Here is a 23,606-nt window from a genome sequence, read left to right on the forward strand (position 1 = left end):
CACTGTCTCCTTCCTCAGACGTAAGCACTACCATAAATATGGTGTTTATCATTCTCTTGCATGTTTTCATACTTCTGCTACATATGTATGTATCCAGAAACACAGGATACTGTTCTGCATGTTTTCAAACTTTATGCAAATGGTACCGTAATGTACGCATCCTTCAGCAACGTGCTTTTTCCATGCAACATGTTTCAGTGACATGTCCAGGTTGATTTGTAAAGCTCTGGTTCATGCATTTCCTCTGCAGTATAGTATTTCATTGTAGGAATGTAACAGATTTAATGTATCCATATTGGTTTCTGTTCTTTTGCTATCACAAACACTGCTGCCATGACAATTCCTGTCTTGCACCTGTGCGAGAGTTTCTTTAAGGATTATACCTGCTGGAGCTCTTTTCTTAACATGTGTGTCTCCCCAGCAGGACACAGACCTGTCACCGTGTCCCCCGTGTCCAGCATGACGGAGGGCACGTGGAGCTCGGGAGGATTTGTTAAACTGAAGGGGTCGATGGATCATCCGTTTCAGCCCTTTCACTTACATATGAGGAAACTGACATCCAGAGAAAGGGCATAAAACCATTTTGCGAGACAGCTGGAATAGGAAACCCCAGGCCCCTTCTCCACCTTTCTAGCCTGATCCTTACCAGGCTCTGGGGGAGCTGGTGACTATTAGACAAATGATCCAAAGGAGAGAGGGAAGAGGCAGAGACCAGAATGATGCCCAAAGGGGTCACACCTGGACACCCAGCCTCCAGAGTGGGGTCTCACACCTGGACACGCCCCCTCCAGATGAGGCCGCCTCGGATCTGCATACCCAGCCCCCAGATTGAAGCCTGCCTTTTCTGTTCTCCCTTCCTCCTCCTAACCCAGTCCAGTGGAACAGCCTAGAACAGGAAACCAGGAGACCCAGATGGCATGGTCAAGAGATGAAGCATGGGCTCTGGTGCCTGATGGCTTGGAATGGAGTCCCCACTCTACTTCTTACTAGCTGCCTGGCCTTAGGTGAGTTACCTCACCTCTATGTTCCTCATTTCCTTCATCTTTAAAATGCGGATGGCATGATAATTCTACCTACTTTATCATGATATTGGGAGGACTAAACAAGTTAGCTTGTATAACGCAATTTGAATAGTGTCTGGCACGTGGCAGACGCTATGTGGACTTTTTTAATTGAAGTATAGTTGATTTACAATATTGTATTAGTTTCAGGTGTACAGAAAAGTGATTCAGTTCTATATCTATATATATATATAAATATTTTCAGAGTATTTTCCATTATAGGTTATTACAAGATGCTGAATATTGTTCCCTATGTTATACAGTAGAGCCTTGTTGCTTATCTATTTGATGTTTAGTAGTTTGTGTCTGTTAATCCCATACTCCCAATTTATCCTCCCTTCAGTAACCTTAAGTTCATTTTCTATGTCTGTGAGTCTATTTCTGTTTTGTTTATAGATTCATTTGTATTATTTTTTAGATTCCACATAAAAATGATATCACATTTGTCTTTCTCTGTTGGACTTACTCCATTTAATATGATAATCTCTAGGTCCATCCATGTTGCTGCAAATGGCATTATTTCATTCTTTTTTTATGGCTGAGTAATTCCATTTTGTGTGTGTGTGTGTGTGTGTGTGTGTGTGTGTGTAATACACACACATTCGTCTTAAGCCGGTCCTCACTTGACGGGCATTTGGGTTGTTTCCATGTTTTGGCCAGTGCTGCTATGATCATTGGGGTGCATTTACCTTTTTGAATTAGACTTTTGTCTGGATACATGCACAGGAGTGGGATTGCTGGATCATACGGTATCTTTATTTTTAGTTTTTTAAGGAACCTCCATACTGTTCTCCACAGTGGCAAGGCAGGTGCTATGTGTTTTATTATTACCTCCCCCTCCACCAATTCCATACAACAAGTCAGTGCAGCGTCAATGCACTCTGCACAGCGTGGCTTCCCCTGCCACTCTGACTCTGCTACCTGGCCAGAGAAAGGTACTTCTCTGAGCCTCAGTTTCCTCATTTGAAAGTAGGGCTGACACCACCTGTCACAAGAATAAAATGAGATCAAACAACACAAAAGGGCCTTGATGAGGTACACTCCTGAAATAGACCTGGAATAGTGGTCTTGTGGTTTTATTTATCTAGTCATCTAACTGCTGGTGGAGCCAAGTATTTTCCCATTCTTCATGGGCCACAGACCGTGAGGAAACAGAAAAGATATTCTGTCTTTAAAACATGAGGTCACAGCTGTGACAGTGCCTGGCATAGTGTCAGTCCCGTGGCTGAATAAATGCTGGCCCACAGTGCTCCCTACTTCTGTTCCGAAGGTTTTCTTCTCTCAAGTAGAAGGGAAATTAGAGAGGCAGCAGAGTAATAGGAGAAATTAGAGAGGCAGCAGAGTAAGGTCATTGAACCTCTCTGAGCCTCTGTTTGCCCATCTGTAAATGGGGATAACTGTTTCACACAGAATTGTTACAAGAGTCAAAGTGTCCTGTAAACTCTAAAAGCACAATACAGATCTACTCACTAATATTATAGAGACTGTCGAGCTCGCCTTAGATCCCCGTACTGCTTAAACTGCGTGACGCTGTGGGGCCTTTCTTCCCACAGGCCTCTCTGGCAAGTTCCTGCGTTCACCTTGCCAGTGCCCTGACTTATGGGACAGCCCCCTGGAGAGGAGACAGGAGAAAAAGAGGGAGTGTGGGGTGCAGGACAGAGGTTGCCTGCAGCCCACCGGCCTGAAGGAGGCCCAGGGATCATTCTTAGGAAATCCAAGGGTTGACTTGGGTTCCAGGAGGCTGAGCGGGGATGATCGCCATGTTTCTGGGAGCATCCTTAATCACTGAAGACCAACTCCCAAAAGTCCTTCCAGAACACTCCTTACTCAAAATCTTCAGTGGCTCCCCACTGCCCTTCAATTACACGCACTCCATGCAGCTTCAACCACACCCCACCCTTAGATGGATCCCGAGCTGCAGCCAGACCTGGCTTTTCTCCCCCAAGAAGCAGCCTTTGTTCTCAGTGCTCCCAGATTTCACCCCCGTGGCCTCCTGTAAGCAGAACAGGGTTCTGCAACCCAGTTGCTCACCAGATGCACCCAGGGGGCTTTCACAAATACAGATGCCCGGGTCTTCCCCCAGGGATCCTTACTTAATCGTTTGGGGTGGGGTCTGGTCATTGGTGTTTCTTTTAAAAAGCTCCCCAGGTGGTTCTAAAGTTGTGAGCTGACAGGTCTAGAACAGTCTCCCCTGCAGGAGCCCCGCCTGCCAAACATCCATCCTCCAGGACCCGTGGGAAATGCCACCTTACACGGTGTCTGCGCTCATCATAGAAGACGGGGCTCCTGCCTCTGAGCCCCGAGAGGCTGTGTGTTTCCTCATCACACTCTGCCTCATGTTGGGATCACCCGTGTCCCAAGTTCATCCTACCTGTCAGACAGCAAGTCCCCTGAAGATAAGCAGATCGTTCCCCACATTCTCCGTGCTTCTGTTTACCCTTTTTGAACCGAATTGGCCTCACTAAATAGTGATCCATCCAAAACTGTCCATGAAATTCAGAACATGTGGGCCACCCACATTCCGACCCAGAAGACGAAGAGGGAACGAGAAGTTGTCCTCTCTGCTCAGAAGAAAAGGCCCAGACCTGAACACTCACCCAGACACACTTCTGACCTAGATGCTCCCGTGGCTATGCTGTTTCCCATGGACAGAGGGCCAAGGTGTCTGCCCCAGTCTCCACCCTGGGGTGTTTCTGAGGGTCTAGATTCTAGGTGAATCTTTCACCCCTCTCCACAGGCAAAGAAGGGTGAGGGTGAGTATACATGTTTGTGTCGTCAATATGTACAAGTTACACCACGCATGTTATTCATATACATACGCACATATGTGTTATAATTAAAATGAGTTTCTTTGGTGTGCGGGAAGAGGAACTTCTCCAAACCCCTTGAGATCCTCAAGCAAAGACCCTTGGGAATCACTGTCTAATAACACAGCATCTTGCACACAGGAAGTGCTCAAAAAACATTTGCTAGATTAAATAATGAACTGAAAATTCAACCAACTGACTGTTGCTTATGCCAACACAGCCATCTAGAGAGATTCAGGGGATGAAGCCAACCTAAGACATGGCATTGCCAGGAACAGCCTCATGGAGTTTGTGTCTCTTCCTGCAACCCATTGGGCTTCCCACAACTGCTTGCCTCGGCCTATGTCAGGTACAGCAGGCTCTGGAATATTCTAGATACAAGCCCTTTCCTTTTCTGTGTCCCATTCTGAAGGGCAGTCCAAGAGCCCACCGGACCACCACACAGAGGACAAAGGTCACCCGATGCCTGGCTGCCCAATGCCACTCACTGTCATAGGCTTCTGTCTCCCACTCTGTCGTCTGCTTCCCAGCTGACGGTCCAGATTCTGGCAGATTCCAGGTCCCTAAAGATATGCTCTGACCTTGAAATGGAGCGGGGCGTGGGGGTCTCCATGTGTGAGAGGAAAACACTCCCAGTTTCCAGGAAGCCTCTGAGCCCCACTGCCCTCTGTACCGGAAGACAGAGGGCTGTTCCTAGTTCCAACTGGCTTTGCATTCCACTGCAAAAGGCAGGCTCGGCAGCCCCGAAAGACACATGCCTAAACTCCTGAGAATTCTGCACACAGCAAGATGACAGGTAGACTACAAAAACCAAGATTATAATGTTAGGGAATGGGCTTCAGCCATGCAGGGTAACACGAAGGACTTACCCTGCCTCTGACCCAGTATGACAGCTGTCTCCTAGCTTTCCTAACCTGTGCCCTTCACCCTGAAGGCCAAGTGACCTCCAGGGTAATGAGAGCCAAGCCCATCCCCCTGTATATTTAACCTGGATGCTCGCCCCCTATATACTCACACCTGCATGCTCACTCCTATACACTCACTCCATGACGTTCACCCCTAGATGCTCACCCTGGACGCTCACTCCTATATACTCACCCCTGGATGCCCACACTTGGAGGCTCACTCCTGGATGCCCACCCCTGGAATCTCACTCCTCAGAGAGACCTTCCAGGTCTCAAGAAGAAGATGACTAATCCTGGGCAGTTAATCATGTGTCTGCTCAGAACTAGGAAAAATTGAAAACCTACAGATAGAGAAAGGATCTATATGTAGAAAGCAGATCTATATAGAAAAATATAAACTATGCATAAAAAACATTTTCCCTGTAGAGAAAAAGTACATCATTTCTATTCCTCTCATGTGAGGAAACTGAAGCTCAGAGAGGTTAAAGGACTTAACTAAGGTCACATGGCAAGGAAGGAAGAAGACGGGATTTGAGCCCAAGTATCTCTGAGGCCCGAGCCCACGCCCTTTCTGCTTTGCTACACAGCTTCCCTCCACCAAAAAGGGGCTGCAGGTAGGTCCTGCTGTTGTGGGGCGTCGCAGGAGCAAATGAAGACTTTATTCTAGCAGCCCCAGAACCACATCCTTCCCTTCATTTAAATCCATCTCATTTACAACCTAATCCAAGGGTCAGTCCCCTTCCTGGTTAAACATTCCTCCAGGTACTCAACAATCATTGTCTGAGCACCTACTGTGTGCTGGCACAGTGAGGCTTGTGGCGTGATGGATACCAGCTCCCCTCCCAACACGACCGCCATCCAGCTCTGGCCTCTGCTCTGCCGGGTCCCACATGGTTCCAGCTTTTGCGGCGAAGTCTCACTGATAAGCAACAGGGTTCAAAATCATAGGCTTGGCAGGAAGTGGCGTCTATACATAGCTCTCCCACTCTGTAAGCACCGTTGGCTTCTTCTGAATAAACGCTACCCTACATTAAATGCCAGAATCCGGCGAGCAATACTGCATGTTTGTAATGAGACTGAGAACTAAAGGCAAGATTGATTCTGATGTGAGCACCAGCAAAGCAAATGGGTTTTTGAAAACCCTATAATTTCCCTGCAACCCTTGACTTCACTAAACACACATTTTTAGACTACAGCACAGTTAGGTAGGCATTAAACAAAAATGAGGTAGTCTAATGATGATTTATGTGTAGGATAACCTTCTATAAAGAATTCTGCTCTGATATCAGAGTAACTTACAGAGGTGCCAACTTTACGAAACAATGCCGCTTGTTCCGTGTCCACTGCCACAGTGGGATCCCAGGGCAGAGCGTTCGCCGGCAATTGTCTTAAATCTCCTGAAATTCACCCAGTGGGTGCTCTGGAAATGCATCACCTGCCATGAACTAAATGGAAAAGCAAAACATGACACATACATACGCCTCCAGAGGCACCTGTGAACACAGACATTTCTGCTTGACTGAGGAGCCGCGGCTGAGAGCTCTGGAACCAACCAACTGGCAAGCGGATGCAGAGCAGCCCGCCCACCGGGAGACTGGCAGGGGTGCTGAGGAGCTGTGGGCACGTGGGGACTCAAGAGCTCCTGGATGCAAGCATCAAACCGGAGATCTGGTACCCACCTCCCTGGCTGTGTAAACTTGGGAGGGCCCTTCAGCTCCCCCAAGCCTTGCTTTCCCTGCCTATTAAGTGAAGTTAAGAATGTGTCACCCTCAGATGGGGTTGGAAGGGTTCAGTAAGATGCTGCCTGTGAACCTGCTTTATAAACCGGAAAGCACTATATAAGTGAAAGATGACACAGGCATCAGGGCACAGCTGCGAGGTGGCCCAGGTCACCTCTAAGAGCTGAAATCAAACCGCCCTGGTCTCAGATCCTGCCACACCACATGGCCTTGGGCAGGTGACCAGCTTCTCTGCCTCAGGCTCCTCTTCTGCAAAATGGAGATAATAATACCACCTAGTACGTAGCGCACTTATGAAGATGAAATGAAATGACTTGTGAAAAGCACTTACCACATAAGAGCTCAAGAACTGATCACTTATTTTCTTACTATTATTATCACTATGATTATCATTTCAATTTAGGCCATCTGACTTAGGAGAGAATTCCTTTGCTGCTTCTGAACACTTCCTTGTAATCTCTAACCTGCAAAGCACGTGTTAAGGCATTAGAAGGTGGGATTTTTCTCTCTGCCCTCAAGACGAGGCTCCCTTCCCCATCAAATCAAACAATAAGCAAATACTACCAGCAACGTTAAGGGCCAGCTGCCTTTTCCTCTCTACAACTGCCTTGATGAGAGAAATAGTAATTGTCATGAGTACCTGGGACAGCCCTCATGCCGGAGTCACTAAAGTACTTTACAAAGAAAGAGCTTGGGTTTTAAGGACAGAAGCTCTGTGTCCAAGCACAGGCTCTGCCACTGAGAAGCTGTGTGCCCTGGAGCAAATTGCTTGGCCTCCCTGAATCTCACTTCTTTTTTTTTTTTTTTTTTTTTGCGGTACGCGGGCCTCTCACTGTTGTGGCCTCTCCCGTTGCGGAGCACAGGCTCCGGACGCGCAGGCTCAGCGGCCATGGCTCACGGGCCCAGTCGCTCCGCGGCATGTGGGATCCTCCCGGACTGAGGCACGAACCCGTGTCCCCTGCATCGGCAGGCGGACTCTCAACCACTGCGCCACCAGGGAAGCCCCATGAATCTCACTTCTTTACACCTAAGGATGGGGGTAGCACGCCCCCCTCACAGGGTTGAGAAGAATTCAATGGGATGACATCCAGGTGCCTGTCACAGGGCCCTGCATACATGTATGTCTTATTACGTATTTATCTGCTCTTTTTTTTGACTTTTCTTCTAAATGTGCAAGCCCTTGAACCTCACTGTGTCGTCGGTTTTCTCATCTGTAAAATGCAGAAGGGAATGGGGGTTCCTGGGAGGAGCCAACAAGTTTGCCTCTTCTTTTTTTTCTAGAACTAGATAGAACCTTTATGAATTAAATATCCTGGCATCCTTTCCAGACTTCTCTCTCACCACTTCTACTTACCCTCCAGCCAGGTCACTCCATCCTCCCCTTCCCTGCTTGCCTTTCCCCGTGCTGTTACCTCACCCAACGTGCTATTTCTGCTCCAAGGCCCCCCTCCCCTCCCTGAGCCTTGCTGGGCTGCCATCAGCAGAAAGAATCCCAGCCTCCTGGGTATCTCTTCTTGGGAAGATACTATAACCCCTAGATAGGAGCTGCTGAAGGGAAGAAATGGTCATAGTCAAGTTTAATTCCTCTGCAAGGCATGAGACTCTGCCTAGCACCTATTTGTTAAATTGCCTTGAACACATCATTTATTTCATATTAGCATACTGACCATCCCAGCCCATTTTCTCCATGCCCCTAAGTAGTCAAGAGCTGAGATCCCCAATTTTGCATCTAAACTACAAAGTGTCACAGGAGGACCCCACAGAAGTGGTCTGTGTCAAGGTAGCTCTGAAGCAGCTCGGTGTAATGGAGACCAAGGACCACCAAGTCTAGATCTCGCAATGCCACCAATTTTCCACGTGACCTTAGGCAGTCTTCCTTCCTGCCTGCCACAGGGCAGTCCAGCAGGGGGAAGAGAGACTGTCATTTCATCACCATCATGAATCATCTTTTCTGAGCACTGGAGGGGAAAGGGGTCTGAATGAAATACAGTTCCTGCTCTTGATGATTAGACATTCTCATAGTGGGAATAACACAGATTTTACAATATTACAGGACAAAATATGATTAGTGTCTTCAGCAAGGAACTGATAAATTTTGGAGGGAGCTCAGAAAAGGATCCCCTGGAAGGAGGTTAATCTGGGTGATTTTTAAATCCATTCTTAGCAGAAATTGGGAAAGACATCATGGGGGGAAGAAAGGGGGTATATGAACCAGACTTTAAAAGATGGGAAGGTTTTAAACAAAGAAGGAAAGACGTCCAGTAGTAAAAAAAAAAAAAAAAAAAAAAAGAGCACCCTATGAGTAGTTCAGATACTGTGCCCTGAGAATGAGCAGGAGAGAAGGGGGAAGGGGCATAAGAGGGCATTGGTCTGGGCCTGAGTTTCTTTATCAGTAAATGAAGAGGCTGGACCACGTGACCTCCAAGGCCCTTCTAGCTCTGACAATCAGTGACTCCATTCATCTGTAGCCTACATGTGTCCAACTGGTTTCCGAGCACCACCTGGGCTCTCTCTCATCTGTGCCATCCCCTGTCCAAGTTGGTGGAGACTCATGGGATCAAAGTAGCTTTAATATCAGCTGGAGCAAAATGCAATTAATACGTTGGCCCTCGTTCCAAAGCAAACCAAGATAATATCTGATTGCTTACCGTGCTGGAATTATCATCCTTGCCCGTCAGAGCTGACAACATGAACGGAATCCTAAATTCCCAGATCAGACCACCTTTGTGTCTCCCACTGGGCCCAAGACGGAGCCAGTGTCCAAGAAAACCTCCTTGTTAGAATGACTGCCCACTGATCTTTCAGCTGGAGAGCTGCTGACCTTCAGAAAAGCCAAAGTCTCTGGTCACGGCACACAGAGCCAGAGGCCAGGGCAAGGGCTGGTGACATGTTTCTGTCCCCAAGCAAGTGCAGGAGACAGGGACACGCCCTCCTCCGATGTTAGAACAGTCCGTTGCTAATAAGGAGCCGGCTCTGGAGAGGCAGCGGGGAATAGTGCAAGCCGGAGGACCCCAGCTCAAACCCAAGCCACTGATGAGCTGTGTGGTCTTGGCTAATTTGCTTAACTTCCCTGGGCCTCCCTGTCTTCATTTATGAAAACTGGAAAAGCAAACAAACAAAAAACTATCTTAAAGGGTTATTGTGAGGATTAGAGATAATATATGTACAATGCCTAACACAAAAGCGGTCTTAGTACATGATAAATATTATTATTAATCTTGTTATTATTATTATAACAGGTGCTATGAGGGCCCTGGGGATAAAGAGATGCAAAAGATGGAGTTGTACACCCTCCTGCAGCAGACAGACAGAAACAACAGCCTCTAACGTGAGACACAGTGAAGGAAGTGCTCCAGGAATGGAACCAGAGGACTGATAGATCTGCTGCAGGCTTATGTAAAACTTCGTGGAAGGGGACACACGTGAACCAAGTTTAAAGGACAAAAGACGAGTACAGTATCAATAAGGAAAAGAGGGGATCAGTGCAGACCAGGCAGAGGAGATGCAAGACCAAATGCAAAGAGGTACGAAGACCCATGAACAATTTGGAACCCTGGGGACAATTAGCGCGACGTGGGTGATGGGTGGCGGGCTCACTGCCTTCCCACCTATGGTCCGGGAGCACTGCCCACTTTTCTGAAAAGACCCCTCTGGCCAGTTTCTCCTTGCTCCTGCTTCTCCCCTCCCCAACACAGAGTGTCCCCAGTGCACTCCCAACCTGGCCAAGGCAGGATGACAACCCAGCAGTCCAGAGCCCCATCCACTTAGACAAGGGAGCTGCTCCAGGCTTGCCTTCCACAGCACCGGCAGATACATCTGGCCCGCATCTGAGCAGTGTCCAAAACTCCCCACTGGGGCCCAGACAGCCAGTCAGGATGCTGGGGAAGAGCATGCTGGGAAATTCCCACAAGGAGCCTGCACCAATATAATCAGGTCTGGTGGAAATTAAAAGCTATTAGGAACAGGGCCGGATTTACCTTTATATCCAATAACATGCACTGTAATGGTGATCATGCAGATGGGAAATTAAACCACATCCCGGCTTCACTGGAGGCCTTAGTTTTAATTTATGTCTATGCACAGCCCTTTGCCCTATTACCCCCCATCCCGCCCGCTCTGGAGAGCCAGTTTCCCTCCAGACCAGGTCTCCTGGGAGAGAAGTAAGGGGTAGGGGTCTGTCAGCTCATAGGTGAGAGGCTCTGTGCTTTCACACACACATCTCTGAATAGCCTGACGGGAGGAAGTTGATCAGCTTGGGGGGCAGGCAGTAGGTGGCTCTGAGAAAGGTAGCACTTTGGGCTGTCTGTCCAGCCTGTGCAAAAAGCACAGCCCAAAAGCGGCTCAGAGTTTCAGCGGAGGCTCCGGGAGGCTTGCCTGCCCTCCCAGTGTGGACAGCTGGGAAGGCCAACCCGTAAGCCAATACCCAACTCACCGAGCTTGCTTAGGCCCCGAGCCTCTAAGTCCTTCCACACCCCCTCAGAGAGGCAGACCATTCACAGGGGCCTGCAGCCACCCCGTTGGGCCCCTCCTCCCAGGGCACCCACCCTCCCCAAAGAGGTGTCTCCCGGGCCCTGATTGGCCCGCGTCAGCCTCCGTTCGTCCTCCCGCTCTCTTGCACCTGCTCCCACTGGCCCCGTGGTTGGTGGAGGATCTGAGCCCAGCCGGCCCAGAGATCAAAGTCAACACCGTCTTCCCCGCTCCAGAAGCTGCCCCTGAGGAGTCAGAGGGAAGTCACTCAGGCTCCTAAGTGCTTCCTGAACCTCAAGGTGGCCTCAGCATTAAATCTCCCCCCACCGTGAGAAGCTGCCGTCCAACATCCCAGCCAAAACACACACACGCACACACACACATGCGCACACACACGGGGCAGTGCGGTATGGAGAGCAGAGAATCCTATTTTTATGGAAAAAAATCAATAAACGATTTGCATCTTCCAACATTAAAGCCTGGCGCAGGGGGACCCAGGTTCTGGCCCTTCATCTTTAGAGCACGGAGGATGCAAAACTCCACTCCCTCTGGTTCTCATGAATGCCTCCGGGAGGGTGTTCGTTGGACTCACGTGCTCTAGAAAGTCCATCCCTGGATCTAAAACGTAGCTGTAGAGGGACTAGAATGATTTTGGATGGGGCTGGAGGGCTGGGCAGGGGAGGAAAATTCTCCAAGGCTAAAGGAAAGGAGGAGGTTCTACAGGCAACGTGTAACAGAGCCCTGCAGACTAGCGTCCAGCCCACTTCCCTGATAATTATGTCCTTTGGAGCCACCAGCCCGGGCTTGACATCAAAAACAGCCCAGAAGCACCAACTACAAGCACCAACTACAGTGAGTCTGGGGGAAGCTCAGTGCCTCCACACAGGAGCCAGGTTAATCTTCGTCTCTCCTGTCTGAGCTGAGCTTCTAACTACCCCACGCCCACTGCACCCAGCCTTATCCCAATGCCTCCCGTATTCTTTCAGAACTCTCCTGATCACCTATCATGCACCCACTGAACACTTGGTGAGCATTTGTCCTGGGGGTGCAAGGCGGTGCGTCAGGAGCCTAGGGATGTGCGCCCTAAAACAACCCAGGTGCCACCATCGGGAAACTCAGTCTAGTGGGGGACACAGACTCTGTTACACAGAAATACGTACACCTAAACAGGAATCGGCAATACAGAGAGGAGAACGCTCTCATCCCCTCAAGAATCATCATCACAGCTCCAGCCCATCCTCAGTGCGTGGCAGGCAGTGTTTGAAACATTTGACATACATGAACTCGTTTCATTTTTTTTTTTTTTTTTTGTGGTACGCGGGCCTCTCACTGTTGGGGCCTCTCCCGTTGCGGAGCACAGGCTCCGGACGCGCAGGCTCAGCAGCCATGGCTCACGGGCCCAGTCGCTCCGCGGCATGCGGGATCTTCCCGAACCGGGGCATGAACCCGTGTCCCCTGCATCGGCAGGCGGACTCTCTACCACTGCGCCACCAGGGAAGCCCTCGTTTCATTTTTACTTGAACCCAATGAAGTAGGTCAATCATTACCCCTATTTTATTATCACTGGGGAAACTGAGGCACCAAGGAGGTAAAAGACTTGCCCAGAGGAGTGAGCTTCAAGCCCAGGCAGTCTGATCCTAGATTCTGGGCTCGTAATCACTACACTTGACTTAGTTCTTCCCTACAAACCAGCATTGACTTTTTCGCTTTCCTGAGGCCAAGGCTCTCCTTGCCTGGAGCACACAGCCTCCCTTGTACTCAGAGTGACACTTCATAGGATACATTTGTGCAGGTCCTGGGAGGTGGTCCTGTGCGGGAGTTCAGGACATAGGCAGAAAGAACAGACCTGGGTCCAGTCCTGCCCTCTGTGTGATAACATGTGTGACCCGGAAGTCCCTTTACTTTTTTGAGCCTCAGTTTCCTCTTCAGTAAAGTGGAAGGGGAAAAAAATACACTTATGGACTTTTTTGTGAGGATAAAATGAGGTCACATATGAAAGTTTCTTAGCCCAGTGCCTGGCATAGGGGAAACACTCAAAAACTTATTATTATTATTTTAATGAGTATAACTCTTGGTCCATAAACTCAGGTGTATAAGAAATATCACATGTCTTTATGTTCTTTACATCACCTTCCATGTGACTCTGTTGGAGAGACAGGACATTCAGTCCCCATCATTGTTGGTGCATTCCCCAGGGACGTGCCAAGGTCCAGGGTCTCTCTGGTCCTCACCAGCCCGTTGTCCCTGCCTGCGTGATCACTCTGGGTGTTGGGCTGTGCACCTCATGCCTCATTTGGACACAAGAACCCAGGCCTCAGTCCCAGACCCCAGAGAGCCACACACAGCCACCCCACTGAGGTCCGACCGCTTCCTCCCGCCATACCCCCTGAGCTGCCTACAGCAATACCCTGCCTCTGGCATCCGATGGTCTCCTGTCTGTGCACCACCCTCAGAGGCTCTCCTCCCCGGGCAGAACACCCATCCTAACCTTTCCTGTTTGCTCACAAAAGGCAGGAAGTAGCTTCTGATTCTTGTCCAACTACAAGCTCTGAGACCAGGAGATATAATGGCCTGGCCATCGGCTTGGGACTGAGAGAAGGAAAAAGTTCCAAGAGCAAAACACAAATTAATGTCTCAAAAAGAGTATCCTGCCACGTTGGCTGTCAAGGTGCTGAAGCATCGGTTCGTCTCCTAGAGCTCTACCTTGGAACCACTCAAGGAGATTTAAAACAGCTAGTGCCCAGGTTCTACTGTTAAAGATGCTGATTTGGGGTTGGGCCCAAGCACTGGTGTTTTTCAAAGAGCTCCCCAGGGGTTCAATTGTGTAGCAGGATTAAGAATCCCAGCTTTATAGGTTTCATGCAAAGAAGTCTGTCTTCTCCAACTAACCTGAAGACCTTGAGCAACTAGAACCATTTCATATGCCCAGCAATGGGCCATCGATGCTGGGGGGCACTCAGCGAGCATCCGGTCAAGTGCTTCCATTTTACAGAAAGGAAAACCAAGGTCCTTGATGGAGGAAGAAAAAGCGTCAGGGCTGCTGCAATGGGCAGGGATGCAGGGAGAAATGCTGGAGTGACGGGAAAACCCCACGGTTCTGTAACTGGAGGCCTGGAGGTATTTTGAGGATCTGAGGTCCTCTCTTGAGATTTCCAGACCCGTTTTCCTGTTGAAGGGACAGCCCTGCATAGGAACCAGCAATGGAGTGCCTGCAATCACGGCAGCTCTAACAAGGTGACCCTACAGCATGGTATCAACCTCTTTTTGCAACACCTGGCACCTCCAGCGTGAGGCCGGCTAGAATTCTGACGGAGCGTCTAGGCAGCTCGTGAAATAAAAGTCCCACGCGCATGCTCACTCAAGTCTGGTCCTCCGAGAATCCCAGGAACACGGACCACACACCGGCCTCTTATCGCTCCTCTCCCCACAGACTTTCACAGATAAGGTCCTTCCAGCCTTGCCTCCCATCTCTAAGGCCAAGGGCAATCAAATAGCTGGTGGCCAGGAAAGACAGTGACCCCACTCCTTCGGGGCAGCACGACCACCCTGTGTCTGACGGGACCTTCACACACGTCGCAGAGGCCGCTGCCACGTGGGTTTTCACCACCCACACGGAGACGCACCAAGCCGAGACCAAAGGCGCTTTTTTGACAAAGCATCACCAGGACAATGAAAAACCACTTGCCAGGACCAACCTCAAGAGCTGGGTGAGCTCAGCCGCCAACTCAGTACCTCTGATTTTCCGCCCTCCCACCCCCCAGCATCCGGGCCTATGAGGCCCCGCGGTCCTCTCTTACCTGGGATGATGGCGACTGTGTCTTTCTCCCAGGACACAACGCTAACGTATTCCTGCACTGAAGAGGGGATGAGGCACTTGAAGACGGCCACGCTTCCACGCATCGACCTTTGATCCTCCACCCGAACGGTGTAGGGTTCCCTGAAAACTGCAGACAGGTTGCGGGGCGGAAAGAAGAGGGTGTCACAGGCTTGACTAGGACACGGTGTGGGGGCCTGAGATAGCCACCTCTCAGCACCCCAGGCCACACTTCCTTCACCTCTTCTCCCACCTCCCACTTGCCCCGCCCGGAAGTTCCTGCCAGGGTCTTATTCCTGCCTTCTCCAGCAACCTCCTTCCCACTCCACCAGACACCCACTCTCCCGCAGAAATACCCAGCCTCCCTCTACAGGACCGTAAATCCAACTTCTAGCCTTTCCAATTTTGGTGAGTTTTAACAAACTGCATTAGATTGTAAGGGCCCGGAGGGCGGCACCTATGCCCTGCAATGGGGTTGTATTCAACAAGGGCATGTGTGGTTTCTAAGCAAAAGTGCCGGAATCCCTCTAATTAAACCTCGCTTGATTTCCTACCTGATTCCTGGGTCCAGGGTGGTAAGAGTTAGGGGCACAATGACCATCATTTGCCAAAAGAAAAACTGTGACACGTGATCTAAAAACAGATTTTTGTGCCACTTCAAAGTGAAAGGCAGCCTGGGAAAAGGTAGTTGACATACAGAACTTTCTGCCGGGCTCGGTGGTTTATAAGAACAATGGGAGAGAATACTTGACACAGTGATGATCTCTGATAACACGGAACCCCAGAGACATGGGTGATTTCCAAGATTCTACAAAACAAAGCATCCTTGCTGGTTTCTCCCACCTCCTGACACCACCTACAGCCTGACCCCCAGTCTTGCCCCCAGCTTCAGCAGATCCCTTCCCCCACAGTGTGCAGTGGAGGCCTCCTGCCTCGGTCGGTCCCAGGGCTGGTTTCTGGGGCGCTGTTACCTGCAGGTGCTCTACGTATCAGGTCCCATGGGTGGGCTGGACCAACCTTAGGGGTAGGGCCGAGGGGCCTGCTTCTGCCTCTCTCTGGTCCTCCTCCACTTGGCCTTTCCCCGGGGCCCTCTCTGTCTTTCCACCTCTTCTCTGCCAAGCAGAGCTGGTGCAGCCAGAGCCCCGCTGCTTCCCGACCTTGTCCCTCTGCAGGCACCTGGGCTGTGTGCCCTCCTGCTCTCCCTGCCATGGTTGCCAGGGCAATGCTCAGGGCCCTGCAGCCCCTCCGGCTGTGCACCTGCAGTCCCTCTGGCTTCATCAAAAGCTTCTTAATTGGCTGTGTTTCCCATCAGGCCAGCCCTGCCCGTCCCTCCCCAGGTCTTTATTCTTTCCCTCCCTGTGTTGTGGCTGTGATGGGAAGAGACACAGTTGAGGTGGAGAACGGAGGCATGGAAGGAGGCACTCCCAACTCTGTGGGGCCGTGGTCCACCCTTTCGTGGGCTGGACATCGCACTGCCTGCAGATGCGGGGAGAGCAGAGAGGAGGCTAAGGGGAGGGAAGCAGAGGGGAGGGTGGGAAGGGCTGGGGTTTGGGTGCACACCGTGGAGACAGTCCTCGAGAGCCTGCAGAGACCTATGGTTAGGAGTATCAAACAAGCAGGCTCTGTGTCCTCCTCTGAGCAGCAGTGTAACCCTGGATAAGAGCTCGTGAACCTTCCGGAGCCTCGGTTTCCTCAAGCGTAAAAGGAAACAATAACAGCAGAATGGAGAAGGCCTGGCACGTGGAAAGCACTACAGCAATGCAGCTGGTCATTACAGCCATGCCTCTGTCATTAACTGGCTACAGGTGCCCTTCGGGCAAGTGACTTAAACTTTATTTGACTTAGTTCCCTCCCTTGTAAGACACATCAGACAGGATTATTGTGAAAACTATATCCTAACCCAATAACAGGCAGGTATTAGGAGACAGAACATGGCTTGCCGTTAGCTCAATCCTCCAGGCTGTGGAGGCCAGAACTGGGCTCCACATCCCGGCCTCGGGGCTCCCAGTCCAGCACCTGGTGTCGTGTTAGGGGGTTAGTGCTGTTCCTGAAAAGAGGATCCATGGGGAGCCCAGAGGAGATATCTAAGCGGGTCCTCAGAGCTCACACTCTCACACCCCCCTCCCCCAACCAAACCAGTGGATGAAGACCAGCTCTTTAATTAAGAACTCCCACCCCACATCACCGCTACACACACCCATTCCCAGCTGCTTGGACCCTTCTACGTGTGAGAGGCTCTCCTGAGGCGGAAGGATCTTAATTCAACAGAGCGCTATCTCGCTGAACCGTCACACAGAGTGATGAATGAAGTAGGTGTTGGCATCTGCTTTGCAGATGAGGAAACTGAGGCTCAGAAACGTGTGTCCTCTGCCTAAGGTAAGTGGCGAAGCTAAGATTCCAAAGCACAACACAACTTCCCTTGAGGGCCTGACTCCTTGCCAGGACAGGAAGTCAGAGATATCGCAGGATCCATCGCTAGGCACACGGGCTGGGGAGACTTCCCCAGAACCCACTACCCTCTGCCCAACACAATCGCCAGGAAAGATGGCACGCCCAAGCCTTGGAGCCACCGCAGAGAGCTGGCTGGAACATTATCTATCCTCTCCCACTCAAAAAGCTCTTCTAAAAAAACCATTCCCCAAACTTCCATGCTTTATTACTATTCAAGGCACTTTATAACAGATTGGGACTCACCAGTATATCATAACAACCTAGTTAAGAGTAGCTCATCTAAGCCATGCACTCACCTCCAGACCTAACCCAGAGAAATGAGACTCTCTAGTTTCTGTAAAGAGAACAGCTGAGAAGCCCTCACTTCCTTGCTTCCATCACCTCTTCCCAAGACCAGAATGCTTCACTGCTAAGAGCTGTCCATCATGAATTTTACCTAAATGCCTATTCTCATGAGAGATCTTATATTCAAATGTCTATCAACAGTGGAATAGATAAATAAAGTGCAGTATAGTCAAACGAGACTATACAGCAATGCGAATGAATGACATATAACTTCACACAGCAGTAGGGCTAAACCCCACAAACAACAGTGAGCAAAAGATTCAAGGGCATATGTGCTGTAGGACTCCATTTAGATAAAGTACAGAAACAAGTACAGGCAAACATCTGTCTTGTTAGAAGTCAGGACTGTGGTTTCCCCTAAGGGTGGAGTGACTGTAAAAAGCATGAAGGGGCTTCTGAGATGCTGATACCTTCCCCTGGATATTAAACTTTGTGCAAATTCATCAAGCTATATACTCACAACATGTGCAGTTCTTTTATATACTCTCTTTCAATAAAGGGTTTGTGTGTTTTTTAAAGAAACTCACTGAATTTTTCCATGAACCAAGTACTAAAATGAGCACATTACTTAATATAAATGGGCCCTATCTCCTTGGACCAACACACGTAGTGATGAACAAGGTGGGTGCTGGCATCAGCTTTGCAGATGAGGAAACTGAGGCTCAGAAAAGTGCGTTCTCCACCTAAGGACACACAGGAAGTGGCAGAGCTAAGATTCCAAAGAACAGCATGATTTTCCATGATGGGCTGCCTTGCCTTCTTCCATGTTACACACACATCCTCAAAACGACAGGTGCTGCCGGCTCCCCATTCCCGCCCTGCAGGGGAGCCCGTGTCTGGTCCTTTACCTGCTTTGACGCGGATGTCGGGACTCCGGATCTTGCCGGCAGCATTCTCCGCGGTGCAGAAGTAGTCATTGTCGTGGATAAAGCTATTGAAGGCGGAGGGGGAGAAGGGGTAGAGCTGCAGCGTCCCGTTGGCGTGGACGTGCCGGATGTGCGGCACGTCGTAGATGTCGTCCCCCGTGGCCAGGTACCATCGAAGGGCCGCACTGGGGGAGCCCGCGGCCGGGCAGGGCACCACCACCCCCACGGAGCTGGAGAAGGTCACCTGCTGCAAGGAGTCATTTACAAAGTAGAGGCTGGTGCCGACATCTTCAGGGCGGGCTGCAGGGGAGGGGAGAGGCTGGTTAGCGCCTGCTAATGATACCCTCGTAGGCCCGGGAGGCTGCAACACCCACGCTCATTCATAAAACGTTCAAGCACCAGTCATTCAACAGCACTACTGAGCACTGACTGTACACCAGGCACTGGCAACGGTGATGAAGAGACAGTTCCCACCCTGCATAAGCTTCCAGCCTAGCACAGGGATGGCAAAAGTTGCAACGTCTCGTCCTCCACGCCAAGCCGAGTCCACGGAGAGAGGCGGCCACCGCTCTGCTATGGTGAAGGGTACCAAGCCATAATCCACGTCCCCGCACCCCAGCCGCCCATCAACACTTCGGGAGAGACACTGAAATTGCTTAGATAATGGGTATTTATTGAGTACCTATTATATCAGGGAGGTTCACACCCGGTCCCTTGGTTCACCTGTACAACACTGAGAGGAGACAGTACTGCCTCCTTTTATATCCTTCCCTTTTGGAGGCTGAGCGAGTTATGTGATTTGCCTGAGATGACACAGCCAATAAGCTACAGGATTGAAATCTGAACACACTGCCCTGAAGAGGATCTTAGCACACTTTCTGTCATACCACAGCCAAAAGGTAAAAGGTCAGAGACCGTGTTCTACGAGGAAGGGCTTCACGAAGCGGGATGCTGGCCTGGACGAGAAAAGACTGCAGAGACGTCTTCCCCTCTGGAGGTCGATTTGGAAAGTGTGTTGCCCCAGAGGATGGGTTGCGGACTGGCGGCACCGTGGGTAGACCAGTCCAAGCCTGGGGACTACGGATACCCACCCCCGCAAGCCTAAAACCATCCCTGACACTGACCAACCGTGGAATTCCCTTCCCCTCTCTGACCCTCTGCTCCTTCACTTGTAAAATGGAGGGAGGATACATGAGGCTGCAAAGACCCCGTGCATCTCTGACACGTTGCCATTGCAACACTCAGTCACACGGGCGAACATGCTCACGACCGCAGCTACCTGACAACATCAAGGCCGCCTGACAAGGAGGACAGCCGTCTGCAACTCTCATCCCAGCCCAGGGCCTCAGTCTTGCCTGCCCTCGTGGGAAGCAGCCCTGAATGGTGGAATCAGGGCCTTCCCTCCCTACCAAGGAGCCTGCTCCCTTAAGAAGGGCCACCTCTGAACAAGTGGAAGCGAACCCAGAGGAAGAGGGGGCCTGGTCCCGGGTCTCCAGCTGGAAGCCACTCCCTCTCCCCCAGGAAGATCAAGGAGCAAACCAACCACTCTGCCGCTTGTTTAAAGACCATTGCAGGGGACCCAACTTGACCTCAATTTCCACAACTTTATGGGGAGGGGAAGGGCCTGCGTCCGACCATATTAATATTCTCGGCTTAGCTCCGAGCCGAGCCTCCAGGGAGAATGTACCGGGCAGCTCATTGAGGAAGGCCATTAAGCCTCATTGGTCAGAGCAATTCACATCATCTCATAAAAAGCTGCGATGAAGCCATTAGCAGCAGTGCTGGAAAACACATCCATGGGCTCCTTGCTGGGGTGTCAGGGGCATCCTCTTAGCTGCAGATGCATTTGCCCTCCCTACCCGGCACTGCGTGCCCATAGCGGCTGCAGGGGGCAGAGGGGGGTGCCGGGGCACGGGGGGCAGCATAGCTTTCCCGTCCACGTCCTCACGCTGCCTCCCCGGTGACAGTGTCGGTGCTGGTGGTGGAGAAGTCTGCTCTGTGGAAGAGGGGACCCCGGTGGGGACCCTTGGAAGCCTGCCCAACTCACAGGGACCAGAGTATTCCCCAAGGTCATGAAATCATGTCATTCTGCAAGTAAGCAAACTGAGGCTTAGGAAGTTTCTCTTCGGATCCACACTCCCCAGGTTCCCAGGAGCCCGCTCAGCTTCTGAAAGACTTCTTTATTGACATTCAGTCAACAATTATTCGTTAAGCGTCTTCTACATGCCAGGCACTGTTGTAAGCACTTTACTCGTATGACTTTTTTTTTTTTTTTCAGTACGCGGGCCTCTCACTGTTGTGGCCTCTCCCGTCGCAGAGCACAGGCTCCGGACGCGCAGGCGCAGCGGCCATGGCTCACGGGCCCAGCCGCTCCGCGGCATGTGGGGTCTTCCCGGACCGGGGCACGAACCCGTGTCCCCAGCATCGGCAGGCGGACTCCCAACCACTGCGCCACCAGGGAAGCCCTACTCGTATGACTTTTAATCCTCCCAACAACCCTGTGAGGGAGGTATTATTCTTATTCCCGTTCACAGATGAGGAAACTAACGCACTGAGCGATCAAAGAGACTTTCCCAAGACCACATGACCAGTAAGTGAGGGCTCTGGGACTCAGACTGAGGCAATCTGAGCCCGGAGTCTGATTTCTTAACCCTTAGATGATTGTAACCACTGCAATAATAAAGAGGGGGCTTATACCTCCCTCAAACAGCACCTGGCCCCCAACTTCCCTTTTCAGCTGGCCAAGAACAGGATGAATATATCCACACGCCTGTGCGCGCACGCACACGCACACCCCCTGGGAGGGGCCCGTGTCGGACTCAACATTTCAGACATGCTTAGCCTGTGGGCGCAGGAACATCACTCTGGGGTTCTGGGTACTTCCTGAGACAACGTAGTTAATCAGACACCCTCACCGTGGCAGTTTTATGGATTCTGGATGCCAAAATCCATCAAGGAACAGAAAGAGGCATAATGTAGACATTATGCCTGACAAATGGACTTAGGAAGCTGAGAAAGATCCCTGACAGAGAGGAGCTCAGGAATTGTCTGATTCAAGGGGCAGCGTAAGAAAATATTTAAGGATCAGTATGAAGTAGCCCTCAGTGATGCTAAGGCCAGCAGCAATACTACCAGCCAGGGGATATGGGGATATATGTACATGTATAGCTGATTCACTCTGTTATAAAGCAGAAACTAACACACCATTGTAAAGCAATTATACTCCAATAAAGATGTTTAAAAAAAAAACCACTACTGCTAGCCACCATGGATTTCATTAACTACAGGCCAGGCTGGGCGCTAGACCTGTTACAGGTGTTCTCTCACTTAATCTCATGACTCTCTAGGGGATGCTATTATTATCATCCCATTGTACAGATAAGGAAATCGAGGCTCTGAAAAGTTAACTGATTTACCCAAAGTAACCCAGAGTGAAAGTATTAGAGCTGGGCCAGAACCCAACTTTGCCTGCCTTCAGAGCCTGGGGGTGAAACTGCCCTTTTGTACGAACCACACCGAAGACAAAAGGAATCAAACCACAAAATCTTGGTTTTCCAGGCTGGGTATCCCTCCCCATCCTTTCTTCCATCCCAAACCCACTCTCAATACACATTCCTGGTCTTCTCTCCCGGCTGGAAATCCATCCCACCCTCCCTGCAGAGACAACCCCTGGGGATCAGGCTTCTCTCGGCTCCGGGCTCCGGGCAGGACTGTCAGCCACCGTAGCAGCAGCCTTCCTGCTCTCTGGGTCTCGGATCCTGCCAGAGACAAGGACACGGGCTTCTCAGCAACTACAAATGGGTAGATGTAATTGATGAATTGACGGGGACCGTCCAGCCACCTGTCAGGGCTGAAGAAACAGCGGATTTATAGCCAAAGGTGAGTAGCCTCATATTTCTCCCCCCTGGTATGTGAGCTGCTGTCTTCTGGGTCTGGGGGAGCTGTGGAGGATTAGACACACCATTCGTTTCAGCTTGTAGCTCTGACAGAGCACTGCCATTATGAAACATCACCCTCAGGTGTGAAACAATAGCATTTTGCACTTACTTCGGGCTCATATCTTACCATCACAAGGCACCTGTCGGCCTGGAATGCAGAAGCCTTTAAATAAATATTAATTCAGCCTCACCCCACCTGCCAAGAGAGAGGGATAAGCAAATCCATAAAGGGGAAACTGAGGCACGAATCTCCTGAAATCTCTGCCATGTGCTAAGATGAAGGTTGGCACAGGGCACCAGTGAGTGGCTGCGGTAGCAATGGGTACGATCAGTCACCGGCCACGGAAGGGGTAGGAGCAGGGGTCTGGGGGCCTCACCCCCACCTCACGGAGTCTGGAGAGGCTTCAATGGTGGCAGCGTTCCCTCCTCAGGCTCCTGTTTGAACCTTCAGAGCAGTGACAAAGCCTCAGCCAGCTCTGAGGAGCACAGAAGCATGGGACAATAGTCAGACACCCGGGACAAGTCTGACAGTGCTACCTTCCCTCCTGGGGCTCATTCCTGACCTGCTGTGTGACCTCAGGCAACCCACTTAGCCTTTCTGAGCCTCAACGTCCTCATTCACAAAAGGGGGACCTTACCTGTCCCCCAGGGCTGCTAAGCAGGCAAAAGAGAACGTGAAAGTACTTGGTTCCCCGAAATGAGGATGCAGGACTAGGAGGGATGGGATTGTTATTCGCATCCCAGTGATTGATTCCCCGAGGGGACCAGGGAGGCGAAAGTTACTGCAAAGCGTGGTCAGGGTCCAGTCCCCCCAACCCTGCCGTCCTGCACCTGAGGGTGACTCCTGCACCCTTGAACGCTCTCCTCTCCCAGGTCCTTCCTGACCCGAGGCCAGGAAAGACTTGTTCCCTCAGAAGATCTTTACCCAGCACAAGCCACAGGCCCAGCAGGCCCCCAGGTGTGGTGGAAAGCATCAAAGGCCGGGGAAAACGGTCCCCGCCATCCAGGAGCTTGCAAAGGAGATGGGGGCCGAAGAGGGCTAACCCGCCGCCCAGGGCAGGGTTCGCAGAAGGGTTTATGGCCCTTCCTGTAATTTCATTTTGGCTCTACACGTTCTCCCCTGGAGGCTTAGTGGCCTGGCTGATGGTACAGAGTTCTCAGAAGAAAGGAGACTAACTGATTGAGCGCCTACTGTGTGCCACAAGGGCATTTC

At 50.9% G+C, this 23,606-nt stretch overlaps 1 protein-coding gene across 1 annotated transcript in view; it reads right to left on the reverse strand.

The window, feature by feature from the left end:
• Positions 1-23,606, reverse strand: part of DSCAML1 (DS cell adhesion molecule like 1) — a 341,881-nt gene that overhangs the window by 307,328 nt on the left and 10,947 nt on the right. The window contains exons 2-3 of the mRNA XM_067751153.1: positions 18,438-18,755; positions 14,777-14,923 (exon numbers count right to left, since the gene is read on the reverse strand). Coding sequence (XP_067607254.1) covers positions 14,777-14,923; positions 18,438-18,755 — 465 coding nt within the window. The remainder of the gene's footprint in view (positions 1-14,776; positions 14,924-18,437; positions 18,756-23,606) is intronic.

The sequence above is a fragment of the Pseudorca crassidens genome, chromosome 9 (genome assembly GCF_039906515.1).
Source record: "Pseudorca crassidens isolate mPseCra1 chromosome 9, mPseCra1.hap1, whole genome shotgun sequence".
NCBI classification, from domain to species: domain Eukaryota; kingdom Metazoa; phylum Chordata; class Mammalia; order Artiodactyla; family Delphinidae; genus Pseudorca; species Pseudorca crassidens.